The 25,547-nt window shown below is 60.1% G+C and overlaps 6 protein-coding genes across 7 annotated transcripts; 3 read left to right on the top strand and 3 right to left on the bottom strand.

The window, feature by feature from the left end:
• Positions 1 to 265: 265 nt before the first annotated feature.
• TAC3 (tachykinin precursor 3) lies at positions 266 to 2,435 on the top strand. 2 transcript variants are annotated; one of them, XM_069806562.1, is made up of 5 exons: positions 266 to 812; positions 1,600 to 1,720; positions 1,814 to 1,910; positions 2,031 to 2,054; positions 2,139 to 2,435. In XM_069806562.1, exons 2-5 carry the CDS (start codon positions 1,616 to 1,618, stop codon positions 2,282 to 2,284), a joined length of 372 nt encoding a protein of 123 aa, XP_069662663.1. In that variant the 5' UTR covers positions 266 to 812; positions 1,600 to 1,615; the 3' UTR covers positions 2,285 to 2,435. The 2 variants fall into 2 exon arrangements, with proteins under 2 accessions (XP_069662663.1, XP_069662662.1); XM_069806561.1 differs by having other exon boundaries at positions 2,031 to 2,435.
• Positions 2,436 to 3,523: 1,088 nt separating this feature from the next.
• LOC138689884 (WAS/WASL-interacting protein family member 3-like) lies at positions 3,524 to 4,423 on the top strand. Its single transcript, XM_069806529.1, has one exon. The coding sequence runs from the start codon at positions 3,524 to 3,526 to the stop codon at positions 4,421 to 4,423; it is 900 nt and encodes a 299-aa protein (XP_069662630.1).
• On the top strand, positions 3,704 to 12,509 carry ZBTB39 (zinc finger and BTB domain containing 39). The gene is made up of 2 exons (XM_069806455.1): positions 3,704 to 3,815; positions 5,482 to 12,509. Exon 2 carries the CDS (start codon positions 5,591 to 5,593, stop codon positions 7,727 to 7,729), a length of 2,139 nt encoding a protein of 712 aa, XP_069662556.1. The 5' UTR covers positions 3,704 to 3,815; positions 5,482 to 5,590; the 3' UTR covers positions 7,730 to 12,509.
• Positions 12,510 to 13,353: 844 nt separating this feature from the next.
• GPR182 (G protein-coupled receptor 182) lies at positions 13,354 to 17,940 on the bottom strand. Its single transcript, XM_009918151.2, has 2 exons — positions 17,663 to 17,940; positions 13,354 to 16,421 (listed from the first exon to the last, which is right to left on the bottom strand). Exons 1-2 carry the CDS (start codon positions 17,889 to 17,891, stop codon positions 15,319 to 15,321), a joined length of 1,332 nt encoding a protein of 443 aa, XP_009916453.2. The 5' UTR covers positions 17,892 to 17,940; the 3' UTR covers positions 13,354 to 15,318.
• A 2,273-nt stretch (positions 17,941 to 20,213) lies between these two features.
• Positions 20,214 to 22,766, bottom strand: LOC138689862 (retinol dehydrogenase 16-like). The gene is given in 5 exon segments (XM_069806479.1): positions 20,214 to 20,651; positions 20,654 to 20,689; positions 20,783 to 20,946; positions 21,398 to 21,656; positions 21,776 to 22,766. Coding segments are annotated over 5 exon segments (1,119 nt in total). The 5' UTR covers positions 22,080 to 22,766; the 3' UTR covers positions 20,214 to 20,295.
• Positions 22,767 to 23,016: 250 nt separating this feature from the next.
• Positions 23,017 to 25,364, bottom strand: LOC138689861 (retinol dehydrogenase 16-like). Its single transcript, XM_069806476.1, has 4 exons — positions 24,872 to 25,364; positions 24,494 to 24,752; positions 23,597 to 23,760; positions 23,017 to 23,428 (listed from the first exon to the last, which is right to left on the bottom strand). Exons 1-4 carry the CDS (start codon positions 25,185 to 25,187, stop codon positions 23,211 to 23,213), a joined length of 957 nt encoding a protein of 318 aa, XP_069662577.1. The 5' UTR covers positions 25,188 to 25,364; the 3' UTR covers positions 23,017 to 23,210.
• Positions 25,365 to 25,547: the final 183 nt, after the last annotated feature.

The following is a 25,547-nucleotide window of genomic DNA, read 5'->3' as shown; positions in this document are numbered from 1 at the left end:
CCAGGAGCCCCAGAGTGGGGCTGGGGGAGACAGGTAGGGTGTGCAGTACAGAGAGAGTGTGCGCGTGTATGGGCACATGCGTGCTTGCGTGTGCAGTTGAGGAGTTTTATGTGTATGCAGGTGAACACATGTGTGCATGCACGTGCATGCGTGTGCATTGTGTGTGCATGCGTGTGCATTGCGTGTGTGTGGTGGGAGCCTGGCTGATCCATGCTGTGGTGCGAGACCTCCCAAAGCCCAGCTGCAGAGCAAGCGCCAGCAACTGTGCCAGTGTGGCAGACAGGACTGCTCCCACCACATGTGTCCCCACACGTGCCAACGGCTGCATCGTGCTCGGGTGTGCATGTCCCCCATGCCTGCAGCACAAGGAGGGGCCGGGGGCTGCGTGGGCATGGTGCCTGTGTGCTGGCCCCCTACCACAGGGCGCTGCGGCACGGTGGGGAGCTGGCGTGCTTGCGTGGGCGCGCTTGTGTCGCGGTGTGACTCTGTGTGTGTAACGGGTGCCTGTCGGTGACACGGTCCCTGCGTGGGCGTGAAGCTGCAAGGTGGGGGTACCACCCCCCCGGCCCCCATTGGCGGCTCTCCTCTCACCCACCCACACCATGCCATGGGCAGAGCCCCTTATTTAACTCCGCACAGCAGCCAGCACCCCGGTACTTCGCCTCCTGGCTGAGCCTGCGCTGGGAGAGCCATCGTTGCAGCCTGCAGCCATTGCCCACCTCACCTTGCCGTGTCTCCCGCTCTGCAGCCGCCAGCGGTGAGGGTCGCTCTTCCCCCAGCTCTGCACTGGGAGACACCTGAGGGCTCAGCAGGTCTGTGCCCCTGCGGCACCCGGCCCTGAGGGCTTCCTGGGGTTCCTGGGGGGCTGCCGCATCCCATCCTCACCCAGTTCGGGCTGGGAGAAGGCAGAAGGGAGGAGAGGAAAGTTGGTGAAGGCACTGGGGAGGGCATGGGCCGGGAAGAGAGACAAGGCGAAGATGCTGCTTGAATTCGGAGAGGGCTTGGGGGGGGCTCTGGAAGCAAGTCTGGGTCTGGGATCTGTCTGTCAGCAAGCGTGTATGTGCCAGTGCATGTGTCAGGGGACACGTGTGTGTGCTAATAGGGGTGAAGGTGAGTCCGAGCCTGCCTATGTGAGCTCGGTGTGCCCGTACTCGCCCTTGTGTGGGTCTTTGCACGGTCCGGCTGGTGTGTGACCGTGCAAACACGGCACCACAGGCACGAGCGGTGGCACGGGACCCCCAGGCCCACAGTGGAGCCATGTCCCCCCGCACCTCTGCGATGCATCCCCCATAGCGTGCCCCCCCCGCACCCCTGTAAGGCAGCCCTCGGCTGCAGCCCCCCCTGCCCAAGACGCTGGCAGAGTGCTGCCAGCCCGCAGCTGGGGGAGGAATTTACCGCCCACTCCCCGCCGACCCCGGGAAGCGGTGCGGTTCCTCTGACCGCAGACACGGGTGGGCCCCCCCCCGTCTCCCGTGTCGCTGCTTTCCCTCCCCAGCGCTTGGCCCGGTCCCGGGCTCGTCCCGGGCCGCCCCGCGGAGGGGGCGCTGGCTCGGGGCGGCCCCGGGGCCCCGCCGCTCCGCCGCTGACCGCTGCCCCCAGGCCCCCCACCCCGAGGATGAGGAGCCGCCCGGCGCTGGTGACGCTGCTCGTCCTGGCGCTGCCGCTCGCCCTCGCCCGCCGCCCCCCCGCCGCCCCGCCGGGCCCCGCGCCCCCCGCACAGGTACGGCCGTCGGGGCGGGGGTGGTAGGCGGCGGGCGGACCTCCCGGGAACCCCAGAGCTCCCCTCCCCGCTCACCCGCTTCGCTTCCCGCAGGGGATGCCCGGCCCGGAGCCGCTGCCCTGGAGAGCCCGCGGCAGCCCCGGGGCCGCCTACGCCGCCGTGCTGCAGCTGCTGCGGGAGGAGAACGCCGGTGAGGACCGGGGGCGAGGGGGGCGAGGGCAGGGTGGGCTGCGGAGGGTCGGTCCGTCCGGTCCCGCCCGGCCCGGCCCCCGCCCCGCCGGCGCCGCTCACCCGCTTCGGTCTCTTGCAGGTCCCCCCGCGGCTCCGCAGAAGCGTAAGTCCCGCCCGGTCCCGGTCCCGGTCCCGGTCCCGGCGCCGCAGCCGGGCCCCGCGGCGCTGACGGCGGGTCTCTCCGCAGGGGACATGCACGACTTCTTCGTGGGGCTCATGGGGAAGAGGGCGGCGGAGGCCGGGCGGCCGGCGGGGCGGGGGAGCGGCGGCCCGTCCGACCGGTGCTCCCCGGGACCCCCCGCGGCCGGCGGGGCCCCGCCGCGGGCGGCGTGAGCCGCGGCCCGAGCCGGCGGGGCTGGACGGGGCGCGCCCCCACGGCCCCCCCCCCCCAACCCGCCACGGGGACCGGCCTGGGCCGTGCCCTGTGTCCCGCGGGCGAGGCACCGCCACCGGGGACGGCGGTACCGGCGGTACCGGCGGGGGGGTGTGTGTGTGTGTGTGTGTGTGTGCTTCCCGGGCTCCGCCGCCGCGGAGCCGTGGTGGGAGCCGCCGGGGCAGCGCTGCCGCCGTTCCGACCCACGCACGCGTGTCCCTGCACGCGCCCCCCGGCCCCGGCGGCAGCTGGGCCGTTCCGAACACCCGCGTACACGCACCCGTACCTGTACCGTCCGGCCGGTTACGTACACCTGTATACATCCACCCGTGCCTCGGCGGGACACGCGCCCCGACCGTCTCTGTCTCTTGGCTGCGCCGCGCTGCGACCCGGCGTGCTCGGCGCTGCACGCCCGGGACAGCCCACGGGGCCGGGGCCGGGGCGGCGGGGCCGGGGCGGGGGGCCGTGTGCTCTTGGGCTGCAGCGACCTGCCCCTGCCCCACACCTGCCCGCGAAACGAAGAGGTGCCCGTGTCCGTGCCCATGTGTGCCCGTGCCCGTGTCCGCCCGTGCCTGTTGCCCGTGCCCATGTCCGTGTCCGTGCCCGTGGCCGTGCATGTGCCCGTGGCCGTGCATATGCCCGTGTCCGTGTTAGTGCCCGTGCCCATGTCCGTGTCCACCCGTGTCCGTGCCCATGTCCGTGTCCGTATCCGCCCGTGTCCGTGCCCGTGCCCATGCCCGTATCCACCCTTGCCCATGCCTGTGCCCGTATCTGTGTCTGTGCTGGTGCCCGTGCCCGTGTCCGCCCGTGTCTGTGTCCGTGTCTGTGCCCGTGCCCGTGCCCATGTCCATGTCCATGTCCATGTCCATGTCCGTGCCTGTGCCTGTGTCCGTGTCCGCCTGTGCCCATGCCCGTGCCCATGTCCGTGTTCGTGTCCGCCCGTGTCTGTGCCCATGTCCGTGCCTGTGCCTGTGTCCGCCTGTGCCCATGCCTGTGCCCATGTCCGTGTTCGTGTCCGCCTGTGCCCATGCCCGTGCCCATGTCCGTGTTCGTGTCCGCCCGTGTCCGTGCCCATGTCCGTGCCTGTGCCTGTGTCCGCCTGTGCCCATGCCCGTGCCCATGTCCGTGTTCGTGTCCGCCCGTGTCCGTGCCCATGTCTGTCCCCGTGCCCGTGTCCGCCCGTGCCCATGCCGGTGCCCATGCCGGTGCCCGTGTCCATGTCCACCCGTGCCCATGTCCGTGTTCGTGTCCGCCCGTGTCCGTGTCCGTGCCCGTGCCCGCCCCTGCCGGTGCCGGTGCCGTTGCCGTCGCCGTGTCCCGTCCCCCCGTCCCCCCCCGCCCGCAGTTCCCCTCCGGGCCGCGGGGGGGGCGCTGTGGCCCCGCCGCGCGCGCGGGCGGGCGGAAGGCGGCTCCGGCGGCGGCCGGGGCGGACGGAGGGCGGGTCGGCGCCTTTGTGTGAGCCGAGCCGGGATGGTGCGGGGCGCCGGGCAGGTAAGGACCGCCGCCGGCCCGCAGCCCCGCCGGCCGCCGGCTGCTGCCCCGCCCGCAGTCCCGGGGGCCCCGCGCCGCCCCCCACCTCCCCCCGCCCCGCGATGGGCCCCGCGCGGACCCGCCACGGGCCTCTCGCTGTTCCCCGTGCTTCCCCTCGGGGGTCCCTTCCTGCCCCCCCCCCCGGGGTCCCACCAGAGCCCCCCCCCTCCGCTTTGGCTCCCCCCCCGCGTCCCTGTGGGCCCCTCGTTACCCCCCCCGTGGCCCCCCCCCCCAGCTCCCCGCTGTCCCGCGTGGCTCCTCCAGCCCCCCGCGGGGCCCTGCCCACCTCCCCCCCCCCGTTGCTCCATGTTCTTCTGGGCCAGGTCCGGGATTCTCTGCCCCCCCCCCGCAGAGAAGGGAGCCTCTCCTGCCTGCCTGCAGGCAGCGGGGCCTGCCCGCCCCTCCTCACCCTCCGGGGCCGCCTCCTGTCCCTGCGCCCCCCGGTCCCCCCCTTCCCTTCTCCGTCTCTTTTCCCTCCTGTTCCGTCCCCAGGCCGCCCCCCCCGCCCCCGCGCAGGGATCCCCATGCTGCAGGAATTGCCCACGTCCTGGCGGTTTCTGGGCTGGTGAGCGTTTCCCCTCCGGAACCTTCCCCGGCCATCCTCATTCTCTCCAGCTGTGAGTCGTGCTTCCCCGTTGCCTTCTCGGGCAGGGGCCGTCCCTGCCTTCATCCCTTGGCGTCCCAGGGGAGGACAGCCTGTCCCCAGCTCCATTTGGCCTTTCCCTGGAGCTGGGGCAGAAGGCAGCCCAGTCCCCTTCCGCCTCCTGCAAACTCCCCAGTCTCTCCACTGGCATCTGGGGTCGTTGCTCAAAGGACGGGGATTAGGGATAGAGCTCCCCGGGGTAAGTTCGTCAAGTCCCCGGGTGGACTGAGAGCTGGCTGAGCACTCGGGAGTGGGACAGGGTGACAAAGGCAGTGGGACAAGCTGGAGGGATGAGCTCAGGTGGGAATTGCCAGTGACATCAGCCAGGTGTCCAGTGGCAGCCTGGGAATATTGCACAAACCACCTGGCTCAGAGCACTGAAAGGTGCTGCAAATACTGGTGTAGCAGAGGAGAAATCCCAAGGGAACCAGAGCAGCTGGCATGCAGGGGAGAATCCGAAATGAGATCCTACCTGGAAACCGAAAGTTACCGTGTGGGTATGGGAGTAATCTGAAGCAAAGGTATGAAGCGGTGGTGGCTGGAGGAGACCCGGAGGCAAAGCCAACTAGCGTGTAGAGCCTGAATTTCAGCCCTCCAGACAGGAGTGTTATCCCTGGCTCGGGGAGAGGAGGAATGTCTCCGTAACAGGCACCGGCTGGGGCTCAGTTTCAGAACTGAGTGGAGCTGCGAGGCAGAGGGACCTCTGTCCGTGCCCAGATAGAAGCGGGAGCTTCAGGCTGTCACTGGTAGAGTAAATGGCTTTATTTTTTCTGTTTGTGCCTTTCCCTTTGTGCGTCTTTCCCGTTGCTTCCCAAAGAGTCAGTCTTTGAACTTACAAGATGGGTTTTAGTCAATCTCCATCTAAGCAGCTACGCTGCTGCTTCTCTATTGCTTGTCAGGAAAGTGGAAAATTTGAGATACAATTAGAATGATGTCTCTTTGGTTGTTAAGGTATTAACATTTTTTGCATTTTCCTCTCCCCAGAGCCCCTTGCCCTGCCAGTTTCTGGATGCCAAGCACCTCCTGCTCATGAAGCTGATGAATGCGTGAAGAAGAAGCTGACCAGGAGAGGGACTCTTAAGCAGCTGCTAAGATGGGCATGAGGATCAAGTTGCACAGCACCAATCACCCCAACAACCTGCTGAAGGAACTCAACAAGTGCAGGCTCTCCGAGACCATGTGCGACGTCACCATTTTGGTGGGCACCCGCTCATTTGCTGCACATAAGGCTGTTCTGGCCTGTGCTGCAGGCTACTTCCAGAACCTCTTTCTGAACACGGGGCTGGATGCTGCTAGGACCTATGTAGTGGATTTCATCACGCCGGCCAACTTTGAGAAGATCCTTAGCTTTGTGTACACCTCGGAGCTCTTCACAGACCTGATCAATGTCGGCGTCATTTATGAGGTAGCAGAGCGGCTGGGCATGGAAGATCTGCTGAAGGCCTGCCATTCAACCTTCCCTGACTTGGAGAGCTCAGCCATCACAAAGCAACCCTCCCTGTCCATGAGTGAAGGCCGATCAGGTCCTCTGAGCAGCACCTCCTCGGAGCAGAGCCATTCTTTGGGTGAAATCCGGAGTGGCGGGGAACATTTTGGCCCTGAACGGAATTACATCTTACATGGGGAAGTGGCAGGCAGCTACAAAGAGGATGACAGGAATACCGTGAGTGAAGCCAACCAGACTCTTCCCCTGATGCATCCGCAGCAGCCTCCCAAGACAGAACAGGAATCGGATCAAGGGCAGTTCGCTCCTGCCGCAAGTATGGCGACCCAGCCCAGCCTGGGCGGTGTGAACATCGTTGTTCAAACCACCGCAAGCTCCTGCCAGCAGTACAAGGTCCAGAGCAATGGTGACTACGGCAAGGGTGGCTTCTTCACAGCTGATCCTTCCGTGGACATCTCCACGGGGAGTAACTCCTGTCCCAGCAACAGTGACCACTCCAAAGAGCAAGGTTTTGGGCAGATGGATGAGCTTCAGCTGGAGGATTTGGGCGAGGATGAACTGCATTTCGAAGATGCCAGTGAAGAACTGGGCCCATCAGAAGAAGTTATTGAGCTGAGCGATGACAGTGAAGAAGAGCTGGCCTTTGAGAACGACAGCCGGGATAGCAAGGCAATGCCCTGCCAGGTGTGCAAGAAGGTCTTGGAGCCCAACATCCAGCTGATCCGCCAGCACGCGAGAGATCACGTTGATCTGCTCACCGGGAACTGCAAGGTCTGTGAAACCCACTTCCAGGACCGGAACTCCAGGGTCACTCATGTTTTGTCCCACATCGGCATCTTTCTATTCTCTTGCGACATGTGCGAGACCAAGTTCTTCACCCAGTGGCAGCTGACCCTCCACCGACGAGAAGGGGTCTTTGACAACAACATCATCGTCCACCCCAGTGACCCGCTGCCAGGGAAGATCACCATGTTTGGGGGAGGGCCTGGCTCAGACCTGGCATGCGCTGCCTGTGGGAAGCCTTTGGCCAAAGATTTCCACACCGTCCGCAACCATATCCTGGACCACGTGAACTTGAAAAGCCAGACGTGCGGCGTGTGTGACCAGAGGCACCTCAGTCTCTGCAGCCTGATGTGGCACACCCTGTCTCACTTGGGGATCTCAGTCTTCTCCTGCTCTGTTTGTGCCAACAGCTTTGTGGATCGGCACCTCCTGGAGAAGCACTTGGCTGTTCACCAGAACATGGAGGAGGCTCTCTTCCGCTGCCACTTCTGTGGCCAGAGCTTCAAGCTGGAAGCAGCGTATCGTTACCACGTCAGCCAGCACAAGTGTGGGGGCAGCCTGGACATCCGACCCAGCTTTCGAGACCGTCTCCAGCATCAGGGCCTGCAGAAGAGGAAGCTGCCGGACGAGTTCCTGAGCGAAGACTTGGCGCTGCAAAACCAGCCAGGCAACAGCAAGTACAGCTGCAAGGTCTGCGGGAAGCGGTTTGCTCACACCAGTGAATTCAACTATCACAGAAGGATCCACACTGGAGAAAAGCCCTACCAGTGCAAGGTGTGCCACAAGTTCTTCCGCGGCCGCTCCACCATTAAGTGCCACCTGCGGACCCACTCGGGAGCCCTCATGTACCGCTGTACTGTGTGTGGGCATTACAGCTCCACGCTCAACCTCATGAGCAAGCACATAGGCGTGCACAAAGGCAGCCTCCCCCCGGACTTCACCATCGAACAGACTTTCATGTATATCATCCATTCCAAAGATGCGGAGAAAAACACGGACAGCTGATGGGGTGAGGCAGGGCAGGGCCAGCAAAGGAGCAAATGCTAATTACAGAAGCTGTGGAAAAAATGTCGTTTATTTTATTTAATGGTCAGGCATCATGGATGGAATCCTCCTTTTCTATTTTTTTAAATTTCTTTTTGGCCTTGCTAGGGCTTTTTAGATTGGTGGCATTGTACAAATTAACAGCACGTAAGCTACATCACTGTTTCCAAGAAGTCTGTCGTGTTTACTTACCTCTGGTCCTGTTAGAGGCCATCGAGTTCTGTGTTTTTAGCATTTCTCACTAGGTTTGGAATCTAGATTATTTTTTTTTTAACCTTTTAGCCCACTTGACTAGGCTAACTCTCAGTTTGAGCTTGTCCACAAACTGATGCTGCTAAGATTTTTCACACCTGACCTCAGTAGAGAGGGACAGAGCCAGAGCAGGATGGTGCTGGACTTGAAGAAAAGGAAAAACAAAAAAGAAAAAAGGAAAAACAGACTCATTCTGGGCATCACTGGGGTTCTGCTGCTATTGCAAGGAGATAAGCAAAGTCCGTGTCACAGAATCAGCTTTGGAAGTCGTTGCTCTGTTGCAGGGGAGATGAGCAAGCAGCATGTGAGTGTGCACATGCAAATGAGGAGGGATACCTGGCGGTAAATGAGTAGGAGGGTGATTGTCGCTCGCAAGGGTATTTCCCAGGCAGTGCCACTGGTCTCTGGGAGCCCTGCCTGAGCCGGGAATGTGGCTGGCAGTTTCTCTGCCATGCCCATGACATGCCGCTCGCTCATGCCCCGAGACCCCATCTCCGAAGGAGGAGATGAAGGGGTGACACCACCTCTCTGAAGAGCCCGAGCAGCGGGTCAGCTGCGTGGAAGGAAAGAGGTGGATGCGTGAGCAGGGGGAGCTGTCAAGAGGAGTCGCTGACCTGGAGAGGGCAGGGGAAGCAGGTTCGTGTTGTGGGGTTGACTGCTCCTTGGGAGATATATTGTGATGGCACGGTCATGCCTAACTTCTGCTGCCCTGCAGTTGGCCATCGAGAGCGTGCTGACCTCTCCTCAGCTCTCCTCTGCCGCCGGCAGCCATGCACATCATGCTCTGCCAGCACGGTGTGTCCCAGGGCTGCCAGTTGCTGGAAGCGCTGGCTGCCAGAGAGCGGCGTCGCTGCGGCTGTGTGGATCCCAGCAAGACAAGATGTGATGAAGCTGTTGCCTTAACTCCCAGGAAGGTACCTTTGAGGACTCTTCTCTCTGCTGAAGGGATAGCCCCCTCCTGTGGTTGCCGTCGTGGCTCACTGCATCCCGGACAAGTCTCGTGGCAAATGTGTGTTGCAGGATGTTGTTAGTGCGATGTGAGTTCATTCATCTTTTGTTGAATCCTGCCGTAAATTCAGCAGGCGCCGTCTGGGGGCTGCGGCAGAGCAGCTCTGGGAGCCAGCAGCAATAGCAGCTGATGTGAACCTCAGCTCAGCCTCTCCTGGACGCGCGTCGCATGTGCACTGGGGGCTCCTCGGCGCGGTGGGCTCTCCCGGCTGCACTGGCGAGGTCAGCCCCATGCCGGCAGTGTTTACACCAGGAAGGGTGGGGATCGGCTTTTTCCCATGTTATCCTGCTGTGGGGCAGAGGTGGAGAGGAACAAATATTTCCGATGCCGCAGCATGAGTTATGACTGCCCTTAGGTAACTCATTCTACCTCACAAACAGGAAGCGCTCAGGGCTTTCAAGCCACAGTCGTAGTAAATTGGCTCCTGCGCTTCTGTAAAGATATGCTGTTACAAAACAAAACTAGTGATTTGCAAACCCTGTAAACTCATCCCGCTTTCTCCTCCTCTTGAAGGGACAACCCGCAACAGAGGAGAGGCATGGGCTGAATGTGTGGTTGGTGAGCTAGGAATTCCTGGGGGTTGCTTCCCCCGTTCCGCTGTGGCCTTGGGCAAGTCACTTCACCTCTTTGCCTCAGTTTCCTCATCTGTAAAATGAGGGTGGTAACACTTGTGGTACCTACCTACCTCCCGGGAGTGTGGTGAAGATTGCTGGCTCATACCTGCAAAGCGTGTGGGAGATGCAAAGTGCTTGGTGAATATTGATGTTTAGTGTCCTAGGGAAATGACAGCCTCCATCCTTTCCTGTTCTGTACCAGTTACTGGACCTGGTCAGGTCAGTTTAGTCCTGTTACAGCCTTCCTCGTTGCAAGCAAACTTACCTTTAGCCCCGTCCCCATCACAGTCCTGTGAAACGAGCTCTGTAGCAATGTAAGAAGTGGGGGGTGGCTCAGTGCCGCTGTGTCTGCCGAGGGGCTGTGGGAAGCAGCACTGGGGAGCGGGAAGCAGGGATGTGTGTGCTGAGGGGTAGTGGCGCTGTAATGTCCCCTGGGCTTTGCAGAGCACGTCTCCCCATCGGCTGGGCGCATTGCTGTTGGGAGCAGGAGGAGTTTGCGTCCTGGGGAGAGGGGAGCTGGAGGGTGCAGAGGTGTGCAGCTGCTGGAAGCCCCTGCCCTTCAGCTCCATCCATCCTTCTATCCCTGTGGTTTGCTTGTAAAGCTGCGTTTCCACCGCGGCACCTCCTGGTCCAGGTCCAGACTTGCTGTGACGGGGGAAGAGAAAAGAGTCAGTGCTGAGCCCTGGCTGGACCTAATGACCCTTCCCAGGCAGCTCCTTCGTCCTGAGCTTGTATCATCCTCAGTCACCCTGTGGACCTGCAGTACCTGAGTCCGACCCCGCTGCACGGAGGTGGGGTGGGAGGAATGGACCTTGCTGAGGAGGAACGAGAGGCCATTGGGAGTTTGTGTCCTTTCCCCAGTCCCTGTAATATTGGCCAAATTTGGGGCCAGCTGACATCACCTTGGGGGGTGTTAAACTGGACTTGTCCTTATTTTGGTGCCTGGAGCCTGTTTTCAGAGGAAGAGAGGCACCGCAGTAATCGCCAACCCTGGGGCAAGCCAGGCTGTGCTGCATCTGCCACTGGAGCTCTGGTTTCCAAACTCTGGTCTCATGGTACTGGTCAGCTGCCAGGCCACGGTCTGTGATCTCTAGCTGGTCTGCAGAGCCATGTTTAGCTTAGTGTTGTTAAGTTTAAAAAAAAAAATCATTTTGAGAACGCATGGTGCTCTAGGAAAGTGTGGGAGTTGATGGCAGTCCACTGGAGGCTCCTCTGAGGAGCTCTTTGAGTTACAGGGTTTCTTTCATTGTCCTGGTGGTGGCAAGATGGGCTGGTAGACAGGAACAGCTGACCTGCTCTGCCCTGGAGATTGCTATGAAGGATGTGAGGGGGGCAGACGAGGCTTGGGAGAGCCAAGTCCTTAAAGCCTCCAGACCCTCCTAAAACGTCCCAGAAGCTGTGATGAGCTTTTGGATGGGTTGGGGTGCTGCTGTGTGGTAGTGTCTGCAGCCCCGTATCTAGCTAAGCTGTGAAGCAAAAGCCTTTTGTGCACATAAACCAAAAAGAGAAGCTTTTACACTGAAACACTAATGGGCAAAGCAAGCCCACCCTGTGTCCACAGGGACGGGAAAGCAAAAGCCCACCCCCTTTGCTGCCAGTTGTTTTTGGTTGTGGGGATGGGGAGAGCACTCGGGTCCCTGGCGTTTCTGTGTCTTGGATTCTTTCCTGTGTTATAATGAATCAGTCCCACATGAAACATCTCAAGATCAGCAGCGAGTCCCATCTGCAGAGGGGATGCCGGGACAGATCTGGACCTGCAGCGCTCCTGTGCTGGCCTGGCCTCGTGCCACTACTCCTCCTTGGAGGGATTTTTCCCAAGAGGGGTCAGAGACCTGAGCACTCCTTCCCCTGGGAGGGTTCTGGGCCTCTCCAAGCCTGCAGCCAGCATCAGGGCTCTGTTGTCCCTGTCCCCTCGGCGGCATGGCTGTCCCCGACTCCAGCCAGCCTGGCTGGGAGCTCCAGTGTTCCTCCAGAAAGCTGTGTGGCTGGGGAGGGTAGGGTCGGCCGGAGTGGTGGGCTCATCCCGAGTCCCCCATGGGCTGCGCTGCCCCGAGGAGCCGTAGCTCTGACCCGGCTGCATCACGGTGGAGGCACCCGGTGACGGCACCTGGTGACGGCAGGGGCTCCTGGCCAGCGGCATGGGGCTGTGTGCGTGCCGGCGGTGCAGCCCCGCACAGCTCCTTGTTGGAGGCCAAGCGCTGTTTGCAGCATCGGGGCAGCCAGGGCCGAAATTCCGTGCCCGGATCTGTTGCCGCTCCACCACTGACTCGCAGTGCAGCCTTTGGCAAGCCTATTCGCCTCCTGACCTCACCTCCCCTCTGTGAATGTGGGGACAACACTTACCTACCTCTCCTGGGGCAGCTGTGAGGTTTAACTCATGTTCGCAAAGTGCTTTGGGATCTTCGGGGTACAAGAGGGGAAAGCAGAGGGGAAATGCTTCGCCGTGAGCTGTGCCGGCGGCATTTGCGAAGAGCGACTGGGTTGCAGGTCCTCACAGGAAACCCTGACATAAAATCCCCCTCCAAAAGGCAGTGCTTCAAGACTGGTCTTATTCAGATTTCTAAAACTCAAAGTTCAGTTTGATTCTCCCCTTTCTCAAAGGATCCAGGTCTCTTATCAGAATAATTAAGCAGAAGAAAGAAAAAGAGTTGAATTGCTGTCTAACCTTTTTGTTAAGTTAATAGTAGGTACTGACCTCCTGATATTTAAGTGTTTACTATCTATTTGCTGTAAAGTTTTGTATATTTTGTAAACTTCCCCCCCAAATAGTAGATGTCTAAAATCGTTGTACATCGGGTTCTTTTATACTCCATTGTTCAGCACAAAGTGTGGTTTTTATTTAGAATAATAAAATGGAAAATGTTGACCTCTTGTACCTTGCTTCTTTATAAAACTTGTTTCTTTAAATGTGCAGATTGGCATTTCTGTCTCTTCAGGGGTGCCTGGGAAAGCACATGAGCCGTTCCTGGTATCCTGCTCCTGTGCTGTGCTCTGCAGGATTTGTGGCATGAGTCCAGGCAGCCGGGGCCTCTTCCTCACCGCCTCCTCCAGCACCCGGAGCAGCGAGAGGAGAATGGACTCTGGCATTTCTGCAGGCTGTTTCCACAGCAGGTTGGGAGCAGAGCCCTTGTTAGAAACCATTTAGGAAATTCTGGGGGGTTGTGTTCCTTGGTAAGCCCTTTCTGTGCTGCCAGTGCTGTGTTTCACTGAGACCTGGACCTTCGCAGGCTTGGAGCTGTTGGCTGGCAAGACAGATCAGTGGGCAAATGCTGCTGGGGTTTTTTTAAAGAGCCACTTTAATTTTTCTCCAGCAGCGAGGCTTCCTTCTCGCTTCAGGGTTAGGGCGACTGGCCTGCTGGGCATTGCTGTCGGCTGGGGCTGCCAGTCTCCATTGCCACTGGAGCAGCTTGGGCAGAGCTGCTCTGGGGAGAGCTCACCTGGTGGGACAGGTCACTGTTGCCGAGCCAGTGACCAGCAGTGGGCACTGGAAATTCAAGCTGGGTGGGTGGCCCGGGGGTAAAGGAGGCGGTGGCTGGGCCAGTTTACCCTATGGGGTGGTGAAAGCTTTAAAGGAAGACCGAGGGACCCAGGTAAAGGACTAGCTGGGTTTCAAGCCCACATCACTGTGTGGGGCTGTATGAGGCTTTACCTGAGGTCACTTTGGCCCTGAGGCCTATGAACAAAGTTGCAGATACATTAGGAGAGTTTAAAAAAAAAAGTTTAATAGGTCAAATATCAAATTTTACATGTTTAAGTAACGATATTGAATATATTGTTGTCCTGGTTACGCCACGCATCAAGTGTCTTGTTATTGTGTACTTATCTTCCATTTCTTCATTGAAAATGGCAGGGTATTAGCAAAAGGAAGCCTTAGGGAAGATTGAGGATCAGAGCTGTGGGTTGTGTCAGCGTGAAGCTGCCTTCGTGTTCGCCGGCTTGTTTTGGGGCTGCTCGGCTTCACTGTGCGTGTTGTGCCCAGGAGGGTCACGGGGATGAAGGCAGTGAGGTCCTGTGTTGGTGCAGATCCCGAAGGACACCCTCTGTCCCTGAGAGCTTGCAGTCTAAGTGGCTCTACACTCACAAGTTGTGAAACTACATGCAAGTAACATAATTAAGGAAAAGGAACTGCCACCAGTTGCTTCCCTGAACAGGGTACTGTTGTGTCTGAGGGGACTGGCTTCTTCCCCAGCTGCAGTACAAAGTCTTTCTGTGTAAGAGATGATGAATTTGGCTTTTTCTGTCAACGCTGGTATCCCCTGGTAGTAAGAAGGAACGTCCCTGCGCACAAGGAGCCCTGAAGTATTTAGTGATTTATGCTGCCACAGGACCCCTGTAAATAGCAGAGCCGTTCCCAGCCAGTCCCGTGATAACTGAGCGTCCATGTTAACCCCTGGTCGTGGGCTTCTGCCACAGCCCGGGACATCCTGCTCCCCACCCACTGCTCTCTGCTGCAAGCATCCTGTCCCTAGATTTGCTTATGCTTTCCTTTTTTAATATGTGTTTCTTGAGCAGCTCAAGGCCTTTGGTAGATTTATGGACTCCCTTCCAGTGACTGTCGCTCTTTCACCTTCCCCTGCCAAGGGCTTGACCTGCAGCATGTGACTTAGCAGAATCCAGACAACGATGAACTTTCTCCGGATGCTCCAGTTTCTTACACAGCCAAAAGCCCAGCCTGCGCTTCAGCTCCGAGGATTTCTGCATGTGTACGTGTTCCCACGGGGCGTGCTTCAGTGCGACTGATTGAAAGGGAGCGTGCGTGAAGGTCTGCCAGAGTCTGCCAACATTTAGAAATGCACCCAGTGGCCTTAGAAACCTGCCAGGAGATGCTCTAAAGGAGGCTGGGTTTAATGGAATGGGTCATGCTGCAAAACACAAACTGGGAACCCCACCTCGGCTGCCACTGGTCACATTTGGAAGCAACTGTGCCCCGTCAAACACAGTTTTAACCATCGCTAATTTACTGCTGGGTTTGCAAAATTGCTCTCAACGAGCTGCTGATCTCAAATCGTTCCTCCCCTCCTTCAAGCTCAGGCCTGTGTCATGCTCAGCCCCTCCGCATCACATTGCCTTCACTTCTGTAAAATCAGGCTTTGAGCTGTTTGCTAGGCACGGGGAGGAGAGGTTTGTGTTTCAAAGGAGTTAATTTCCTCTCTCCTGCTTGGACGGCATCAAGGCAGAGGGGCAGCATTCACTGGACACCTCTGCAGCTCGGTGTATCCAGGGCTTGTGTATAAGTGACAGTTGGGGGCTGCAGAAAAATTTGTGAAGGGAAAGGATTGTGTGCCCCCAGTCCCGTGGCTTGGGGCAGTACAGGGGTGGGGTCCCAGGGGCTGGATTTGTGTTCAGAGTTCTGGGTAGAGTCATGCACTTTATTACTGCTTTTCTTTTGGAAAACAGGAAATATCTCTTTCTCTTATTCTTTCTTTAGCTAAATAGATCTGATACAGCAGCACATCAGAAGCAAGATGTCTGTAGCTCCCCGCACCATCTCATTTCACATTTGGCACCCTGCCCTGCCTTCAGAGCACAGGAGGTGGCCAGCCAAGAAGTGTTTTTTAAAAGCAAAGTGTCTGCTTATCACCAGGAAAAACAATCTTACTGACCTCAGTGAGTGCAGGGAGCTGCCGCCCCTCCACAACCACTTGCCAATGATGAGTGGGAGAGTCCGATCCCCCTTAATTGGGAGGGTTATTGTCCTTTGTGATGACTATGGAGTGCTGTGTGGTGGAGGAGGAATTGTCTGCGCCCTTCTGGCTGCCTTGGTCTTTGGGGATGTACTTAACCACAGCGGAGATGAGCTTGCTGCGGAAGTTTTTGCTCAGGAAGTTGTAGAGGATTGGGTTAATCACACAGTGGAGCAGGGTGAAGCAGTCTATGATGTCGTAGAAGAAGTAGAGGAAGTGGGCAAATGTGCAGTGGAGGATGATGTGGTTGCCATCGAGGGTGAGCAGAGTAAGCATGATGTGGAAGGGCAGCCAGCTGATGAGGAACACGACGATATAGGCGTAGATGAGCAGACAGTGCTTTCTGCTCTCCGGCTTGGTGCGCTTGATGAACCTGGCTGTCAGGATGTTGAAAACGGTGATGATGGGGAAGGGGATTAGGAACCCAATGGTGGTGGTGGCCAAGCTGACTGCCAGCGCCCACTCATCATAGGTCTCGAAGGGGGCCATGAAGATGCAGATGGGCTCTCCAGTATTGACCAGCTGCATGTGAGCAACCTCCAGGAATGGGATCGTTGCTGCCAAGACCCAACTGCAGGCGCAGATGACGCGGCGTGCGCGGTGCTGGTGCTTACGCCAGAAGAGAGAGGAGCTGGTCAGGGACACGTAGCGATCCACGCTCAGGCAGGTGAGGAAGAAGATGCTGGCGTACATGTTGGCAAAGTAGAAGTAGTGTGTGAAGCGGCAGAGGAAGCTGCCCCAGAGCCAGGTATAATCCAGCATCACCTCCAGCATCCAAATGGGCAGTGAGAGCAGCACTCCGAGGTCAGCAATGGCCATGTTGATGATGTAGAGGTTGACCAAGCTCTTGTTGCCCCGTGTCTGCCAGTTGACCCAGATGACAAGGAGGTTCTCCACCAAGCCCACCACGAAGATAACCAGGTAAAGGATGAAGAGGATCACCCGCTTGACATTCTCATCCAGGCTGAACTCGCAGAAGGTGTAGGTGTAGTTCAGGAGGTGGAACAGCTCAGACCAGTTGTGGTAGTCCCCATACTCATTCAGGAGAGTGTGTGTCTCAGTGGGGGCAGTGGTCGCCTCAGCCATCCTGGTAGCTGCAAGGAAGGGGAAAGCACTGAGTTGTGGCTCAGCAACTGCACTGAGCCAGACAGCTTGAAAGTACAGAGAAACAGCCGATCTCTCCTGTCAGAGCTCAGTCCTCACAGGAGGCACTGAAAGTACTTTTCTGTATTTTTTTTAATCCAGTTTTTACTGCTATGGTGACTTCCTACATCAACTCTCAAAAGATGCTGTACCCACAACAGATAACTCCATGTCCTAGACAAAATGCAAGCCACAAACAGCAGCTGCCCGCACACCCACACATGCTCCCAGGTGGTGGCTGTCCCACAGCCAGGTCAGCCAGGGCCGGGGACCAGGGACAGGCAGTGCTGGGGTGGGGACCAACGGAGGGGAGGGATGAAGGACAGGTGAGAGCACATGCCAGCCCTGAGGCTTGGCAACATCAGTCACTGCAGAAATGGAGCTGATGACCTGGGAATGCAGCAACCTTCAGGTGGGAGCTCCCCCCGCTGAGGCTCGTGCTGTCCCCTGAAACCTCCGGAGCTCAGGTCCTGCCACCACAGAGCCTGTAGGAATCCCGACGCCAGCTCTGCCACTCTGCCCTTGCATGCAGCAACTGGCTGCGAGGTGGCTGGGGCACAGACAGGCACCCGGACAATTAAACGCACCGGTGACCACATCTACTTGACTCTGTGCTAGCGGGAAAGCCCCTGACCCCCACCCGAGCCCTCGGTGTGCGGTCACTTCATAAACCCAAGCAGCTGCCCTCACTCTGCCCATCCTGCAGCTGCGTTGCTGGGAGCCGTTGGGACTTCCAAGTAGGTGACAAAATTATAAACTTAAGGGAAATATAGTTGACCTTAACATCCTTTTATTGCCCCAAGTGTGAGAGCTCTGATCCCAGCACAGCTGCATCCATGTGGCGAAGACGCTGCCAACCCCATCCAGCCTCGGGCCACTGGAAGAGCTCACAAGACCAGCCGTTCACCTGGGAAAGCCAGAGGAGTGTGCCGTGCCACCAGGGCACCTCCGCGGCACTCGGAGCCCAGCAAGCCAGGGAGCGCAGCAGCCTGGCATCCCCCACACGAGCAAACGGCTGTCACCCACCCACTCCCAAAACCGTGGAGGAGAGGAGAGCAAGCCCCCAGGGCTGGAGTCCCCCCATCCCCAAGGCTCCTTGACCTCCCACCCTCACCAAGCTGCAGGTCCTGAGAGATGCTGGTGGGAGAGGGGAGAGACGGATGCGGGCAGGGAGGGAGAGGTGTTGGCTCACCAGCAGCAGAGCCAAAGGCTGCGCAGAGGGGCTGCTCAGGGAGCGTGGTGATCCTCTCAGCTCGGCGGCTTGCACGCCTCTGGGAAAGCAGAGTTGCGGTGGCGCGGAGCTCGGGGTGGGCTTGTTGGCTGCTTCCCAGCAGGAAATGACCATCGTGGTCTGATATCCTGAGACAGCCCAGCGCGGGTGACATTTGACTTGATTTCCAGCCCCGGGGCTCAGCTCCCATTTGATTTTGCTGCAGGGCTGGGGACAGGCACGGGGAGGCCCTGGGCAGGTGTCGATGTGGGAGCCGCAGGTGCCTGGGGATAGAGCGGGGGTCCCCGCGGCTCCCCCGGGCAGCTCCCCTCCACTGTCACCCCCACAGGACCTGGCTGCTGCAGCCCCACTGCTCTCAGGAGCTGGATCCTGCCCGGGTCCTGCTGTGAGTGTGGGCAGGAGGGGAAAATGCATCCTCTGGGATGGACCCAGCTGAGCCGGGTCCTTCCCCAGCTCTGGGAGTCCCAAGGGGTTAGGGTGGGTTAAGGCGATCATGCCATTGACTGTCCCTGATGCTCACACAATGCCAGCACGAGCTCAGGGTTTCCTTTGCAGGGAAAAGGGCTGAAAGCTGAACATTTCTGCCAGGTCAGCGCTGCCCGTTGCTCCAAGCTGTCGCAGGAGTTGATGGCAGATGGCTATCGCCACAGAAACACCTCTGGCCAGGCAGCAATTAATCATTGAGCCGTGATTGCCTGGCAGTTTTGCAGGGGAAGGGAGGGGGCTTGAGCCTTGCCCCGGCACTGGGGAGGGGGCTGATAGGCAGAAAATTTTGCATCAGGCTGCAAGTCCTGCAAAACAATTGCAGGAAATCTCCTTTTCGAGTGCAGACAAGACTTTGTGATCAACAATCGGCTCGGAAGGAAGGCACGGCCGGAGTGGGGAAGCACGAGGGCACTGATAAGTCGGGTCTCACAACAACAAGCCCAGCGCTGGTGACCCGCACGCAGGTACCCAGCCCCAGCGGGACCGAGGCCCCGGGTTGCAAACAGGAACTCTGCAGCTCTGTGCTTGCCCTGAGCACAACGGGGCGCGTTTTGGCTCGGCCGCAGGATGGGGGTGTGGGGGGGGGCTGTGAAGGGCCATTCTGCTGCCCAAGGGGCTGCGTGGGCTTTACCTCCCTAGGAGGCAGGGATGCCATTCTGTTTCCATTTAACAGGACAGGAAAATTCCACACCAATCTCCAGGATCGAGAACGACCTGGGTGCAGTCGGGATTTGCACGGGGGCTGCCAGTCCCGGTGGGGACAGTGAGGTCTGGGAGCCGATTGCATTTCCAAGCCAGCCAAGCCATGGGGAGCAGGGCCAGTGGCTCAGCCCCTTTGCCCCATCCCTGCTGCGATGTTCAGGGTGCTCCAAGGCTTTTGGCACCCAAATGTGCCCAGGAGCCCCCAACCTCCCTAAGGGTCCAGGTCTCCCCTTTGTCTGGAGATAAGTGGGAAAAGGCAGTTTCTTCTCTGCAAAGTGGCCACTTCAACCCGAGTGGGTCCTTTGGAGGCCAGTGGATCAGGGGTCGGATGGATGGGGCGCAGGAAAGCAAAGAGGAGGGGCTGATAATGGTACCCCCGGGGCCTGGCCGGTTCCTCCTCTACCTGCCAGTGCTTCGCTCTGGGCTAAAATATGGGCACTGGGTCCCTCCTGGCTGCTGCCAGTCCGACCCCACTGAGAAGTCAGGGGGCAGCACAGACCTGGAGTGAGGTGGGCTCCAGGCAGCGGCAGCACTGGGGATCTGCCATTCTCCCACCCTCCCCAGGCAGCCAAGGGATGTGGGTGCAGGGGTCAAGGCCCCCATGTCACCTCCTGGCAACTCAGCATGCTGCAGCCCGGCCCTTTGGGGACACGTGGGCCTGAAACGTGATGTGTGGGGGCTGCTGGGGACGTCTAACTGATTTGCTAAGCTGAGCAAAGCACTTAGGAAAGCTTTCTTGGCTGGGGAGACAGCTCAGTAAGCTGTAATGCAGCTTGCACAAGGGCCCTACATGCAGCCTTCCATCCTGCCGAAGCTCCTTGTCCCCCTGAGCTCCATTGCAGCCCTGTGGTGTCTTGGTCTCATGTGGGCTCGGTCTCTGCGCGTGCGGGAGCGGTGTGATGCTGGTGGGAGTGGGGCTGCTGCTAACATTGCTCTTGTCCTGCAGGCAAGTGCACAACCTCAGGGACCTAACCCTCAGCTAGTCATCACTAATCAGCCCTTAATTAGAGGTATGAACGATACATGAATCGCCACCCACATGCCCAGCTCGGAAAAACATCTTTAACCATGTCCCGGGGCAGCAGCATCCCTCCAGCATGAGGCAGCGATGGGGAGCCAGGGCACCGCTGGTGCCTGTGACAGCCCTCCAGGCGCGATCAGCCATACCGGTAGGTGCCCACTGGCCCCTGCCTCCGACTGTGAGGATGAGCTGGATCCCCCGGTGCAGCCACCAGACCCTCAAAGGGCTGCAGGGGCAGAGACGATCCTGCTCTGCAGCTCAGACATCCCCAGGGAACATGGTTACTCTGGGCACAGGTTGCAGTTGGGGTCCTGCCACAGGCTGGCAGGGACCCCACGGGCTGGCAGGGACCCCACCGGCATCACAGCTGCCCCGGCACAGCGGGTCACCCACCACGGTGGCCAAGCGGGTCCTGGACACGTCCGAGGCTGAGGTTCACCGCGGGCAGCCCCTCGCTTTGCACCAGCTTTATTGAGCAAGTTAACAGGGGCTTGAGGCAAGCGGGTGCCTGTGGGTGCTGCGTCCACATCCCCGGTCTGGTGGCCATCTTCAGGGGCACGCGGGCATCCATCCCTCTGGCTGGGATGGGCAGGAAGAAGCCGATGGCATCGTCGGTGAGCCAGGCTGGGCAGTAGCTGAGCGGCAGAAGGGTGAGCCGGGCTTCCCAGCCGGCCGCGTAGCGGCTGTGGGGGAAGCAGGTGAGCAGCGTGTGTGCCATGATGCTGGTGACAACGGGCAGGAGCTGCTCAGGCGGTGCAGCAGGACGCTGCTTTTGGCATCTGTGTGGGCAGAGGGGGGGGTCAGCCTGGCCCAGCACGCTGGCGGTGGTGGAGTCACCAGGGAGTGCTGGGGCCACACGGGGATGTACTCACAGGTCTCCGGGTAATGGTGGCCGTAGGCTGCCTGGGTCTCTGCTGGGAGCTGCTCCCAGAAGTGCTTGAAGCCCTTCACCACCGTTACAGGGTCAGTCATCCCTGTCCAGAAGCCACCAGGTTTAATGATGGAGATCTGCACCCCGAAGGGGCACATCTCACGCCTGGCGAGGGATGGGCTGTCAGCCTCGCAGATGGAGCTGCTGTCCCGAGCCGAGATGGGGCTGGGGGGGGCAGAACTGAGCCACGCAGGGCAAGGGGGAGCCCGTGACCCCCTCTGGGAACCCCATTGTCCCCTGGGAGGGTGCAGGGGAGCCCTCTCCTTGCTCAAGGCTTTCTCAAAACCCTTTCTCTGGTTGCACAACTGTTGCTCTAGCAGTGCCCTGGTTTCCCAATCTGTGGGCAACCATATTGGTATTTCACAAGCTCCTGCCTCGGCTCACTGCTGCTCTGCTGTATAGGGAAGGATGTAACTGGGTGCGACATAAAACCCTGCTTGGGGAAAGTGGGGCAGAGCTGCCCAGCATGCCTGCACCTGCCAATGCACACCCAGCTGTTGTACAAGCCCTGGCATAGGGGAGCACAGGGGGCTGCTGGTGGCTGCCACTGCTGTACCAGAGGCTGTCAGAGAAGGTCTCCATGCCATACTTGGACATGCAGTACCCCCCACCGAAAAAGGAGACACGGCCTGTCATGCTGGCCATGCTGACCACCCAGCCCCGCACTTGCCGCACCAGGGGTAGAAGGCTCAACATCACCTCAATGAGGCCAACCAGGTTGACGTCCAGCACCTTGACAAAGTCGTCCTTGGTCAGCCACTCATTAGGGGCGGTCGGGATGGCAGTCCCTGCGTTGTTCACCAGCTCCCAGAGCCCTGGACAGAGGGGATGGGGTGACGGGGGCTGCTCCCCTGCCCCTGCTCCAGCAATGGCTGTGCCGGCACGGGTTGGCAGAGCCGCGGCAGGGCCGACGGGGGCAGCCGCCCCATCCTACCTCGGTCGCCCACACGCTCCCGGACCCAGGCGGTGGCGACGGCGATGCTCTGGCTGGAGGTGACATCCAGGAGGACGGTCTGCAGCCGCGGCGAGGTGGCCGCTCGCAGCTGGGAGGCCCCGGTGCCGGTCAGGCAGGCGGCCAGCACCCGCAGCCCCCGGGCGTCCAGCTGCCGTGCCAGCAGGTTGCCAAAGCTGCTGTCGCAGCCTGTGATCAGGACATACTTCTCCGAGAGCCTCGGCACCGTCTGCCGCTCCTGGTCCCAGCGCCACAGCAGGTACAGCCCCGCCAGGTACAGCCACATCCTCGGGCACTGGCTTAGCAACAGCCTTCTGCACAGTCCGCACTTGTGCCATATATACAGAGGCCGGCATGGAGGACCAGCCCCAGCCCATGCATTGGGCAGCACTGGTGGGAGAGCCAGGTACCGGGGTTGCTCTGGGGCACATTGGAGGAGAGGCAGGATTGCAGCAGCAGCACCTGAAGAAAGTTTTGCATCTCTCACTTGCAGTTCATGGCTTCGCCTCACACAGATCCGTGTGCCTGGAGCTCTACTTTGGCTTTTAATGGCTGTTTGTGCTGGCAGGGTGGATCCAGCTGCCGCACGGAGCAGGGTTTGGCTGCTCTCCAGACACGGTTGGCAGCACCTGGCCTTGGACTTCTCCCTCTCGCCGGCTGTGCAGCACTTGCCCGGCTTTGGTCTGGTGGGGGACAGCAGCTTTGTCCCCTCACCCCGGGACGGGCCCTGCACAAGAAGGCAGCAAAGCTGCTGGGGTGAGCCTGGACACAGGCAAAGGGGCGTCCTGGTGTCCGCAGCCACAGCGGTGCCTGGGCATGGTTTGCTGGAGCGGGGCAGCCTTCGCTGACTGGGCGCTGCAGGTCTGCAGAGCCATGCACAGAAGCAGGCGCTGCTCAGGGATGCCCGAGGGGCACCGAGGAGGAGGAGGACTCGCCAGAGGCTGCCCAGCCCTCTGCCCAGAGGGAAATCTGCCCAGGTTTGTACGGGTCTGGTTTTTATTCACATGTTAACTCCTGGAGTGCTGGCTCGGGTGAGTGCAGCTCTCACCGCTGTGAGGGCTGGAGCCTGCATGGAGCAGGGACTCAGGGGAACAGCCAGAGACCCCAAGAGCTCTTGCGGCATGGCACTGCACGGCCGGCGGCAGTGCTGGTGCCGTTGGAGGAGCAGGGACATGGCCTCGGTGCCGCCACCCCAGCTGAGGCTGAAACCAAGCTCTGCCAGGCAGGGAGGAGGAGTTGTCTTTATTCAGAAGCAAACTGGTCTGCTAACAGAGGACAGCAGGTGTGAAACATACATTGTGTTAAAAATTCAGGAACCTATCGGCATGGGCTTGGCTGTGGGCCATGCTGGGTCCCACCCTGCACTGCCCGGCCCTGGCTGCTGCTGCCTGTCAGCTGCCTATGCCAATTCCCTGCCTTAGGCTTTCCGGGCAGGTTTGGGGGATAACCAGGTGAATATGACATCTGTGAGGGCTGACGGCAGGTAGCTGAGGGGGATGTAGATCAGCTTGGCATCCCAGCCTGCAGAGTAGCGTGTGCGAGGGTAGCGGCTGGTCAGCGCGTGCTCCATGCAGTCTGTGACCAGCCTCAGGTTGGAGTTGTATCCCTTCTGCATCTTCCTGAGTGTTACCAAAACTGCAGAGGCAGAAAGCGCTGGTCAGGCTGCTAGCCTTAGACCCTCGAGCCGAACACAGCCGAACGGCTCAGTGGGACGACGGGGTGGTGGGACACCCCATGGCTCCAGGAATGTGCCTTGTGTCAGGAGAGAAACAGATTTGCTTAACCTTTAGGTGAGGTACTTACACTGCTTCAAGTAATTCTCCCCGTAACTTGCTTTGATTTCCTCCGGGAGCTTCTCCCAGATGGAAAGAAAATTATTCTCCAGGAGCTCGGTGTTGGTGATCATCGTCTTGAAGTAGCCTGGCTCAATCACGCTGACCTTCACCCCGAAGCTGCGCATCTCAAGCCTGGAAGGGATCAAGCCCCAGGGGACACGGGAGCAGCACCTGAATGCATCCGCCGTCCGCCAGCACGGGCTGCGCATGGGCACTGGTTCTCGCGCAGGACGCACGGCAGCCTTGTACTGGAAGTTTGATGGGGAGCCTGACCACCCCAATGGACCCTACGCCAGCCTGGTACACGTCCAAGGCGGCATGTGAGCAAACGTCTGCTGAGTCTGGATGGGACCAGGCCAAAGCAAACCTCGGGGCCATTGCCCGCAGGATCCAGTACAGGGGCCAAGTCCGATAGGAGATGCTCACTGCCAGGGCTGGCAGTACCAGCCAGCGTGGCCACCCACAGCTTCCCTGCTGCTGGGAAGTCATCAGGCAGGGGAATGAAGTCAAAGCTCTGCCAAGTTCTTTGCCTTCCCTTACCCCAGGCTACCTCTGCATGAGCTTGGCTGAAAGCGGAGCAGAGGCTGCCAGCTGCAGGCAGGGTCCCCCCCAGGCAGGAGATCACTCCTGTGGGACCCAAGTGCTGTAGCTGTGGCACAAGGTGTCCCGACATCAGGTCCATGTATTAAGCATCCCTGCAGCCCCTCCTCTCATGCTTCGGCAGCAGCTTAAACAAACTCAACCTGCGCTTGCTTGCGGTTGCATGAGGAAGGGGTTTGACAGACAGAGGCGCTGCCAGCCAAAGCCCGGAAAAGCAAACTGGGAAATCAGGGGCGGTGTCTGCCGCGCCGGACTTAGGACTTACCGGAGGCTGTCGGAGAAGGCCTCCACGCCATACTTGGACATGCAGTACCCCCCGCCGAAAAAGGAGACACGGCCCATCACACTGGCCACGTTGACCACCCGGCCCCGCGCTTGCCGCACCAGGGGCAGGAGGCTCAGCGTCACCTCGACGAGGCCAACCAGGTTGACGTCCAGCACCTTGACAAAGTCGTCCTTGGTCAGCCACTCATTAGGGGCGGTCGGGATGGCAGTCCCTGCGTTGTTCACCAGCCCCCAGAGCCCTGGACAGAGGGGATGGGGTGACGGGGGCTGCTCCCCTGCCCCTGCTCCAGCAATGGCTGTGCCGGCACGGGTTGGCAGAGCCGCGGCAGGGCTGACGAGGGCGGCCGCCCCGTCCTACCTCGGTCGCCCACACGCTCCCGGACCCAGGCGGTGGCGACGGCGATGCTCTGGCTGGAGGTGACATCCAGGAGGACGGTCTGCAGCCGCGGCGAGGTGGCCGCTCGCAGCTGGGAGGCCCCGGTGCCGGTCAGGCAGGCGGCCAGCACCCGCAGCCCCCGGGCGTCCAGCTGCTTTGCCAGCAGGTTGCCGAAGCCGCTGTCGCAGCCCGTGATCAGGACATACTTCTCCGAGAGCCTCGGCACCGTCTGCCGCTCCCGGTGCCAGCGCCGCAGCAGGTACAGCCCCACCAGCACCGCCGCCAGGTACAGCCACATCCTCGGGCACCGACACTGACACCGGGAGCGCAACCGGGGTGCCGCGGCGGCTGAGCGGCTCCGGACCGACCTTGGCCCTGCCCGCGGCGCCACTGTCAATGATTAATTAGCGCGGCCGCGGGCTCGGGAGCGGCTCCGGTGCAAAGACCGCTGGGCCACCCGGTACTACTGGCCTGCGGGGGCGGCCGCGCCACCCCCGGTCCCGCCCCGTTCCCCCTTCCGGGCATCGCCCCGGGCCGGACCAGGCTCGGTGCCATCGCGGCGCTGCCGCCTGGAGCCCGCCGGGCCTCCGGCCCCGGGGCTCTGCATCGGTCCCGGGGCCGCGGGCTTTTCTGCCCCGGGGCTCTGCACCGGTCCTGC

This window comes from Haliaeetus albicilla, chromosome 18 (assembly GCF_947461875.1).
Source record: "Haliaeetus albicilla chromosome 18, bHalAlb1.1, whole genome shotgun sequence".
Classification (NCBI taxonomy): domain Eukaryota; kingdom Metazoa; phylum Chordata; class Aves; order Accipitriformes; family Accipitridae; genus Haliaeetus; species Haliaeetus albicilla.
The sequence above is the reverse complement of the archived record's forward strand: the minus strand, read 5'-3'. Positions and strand labels throughout refer to the sequence as shown.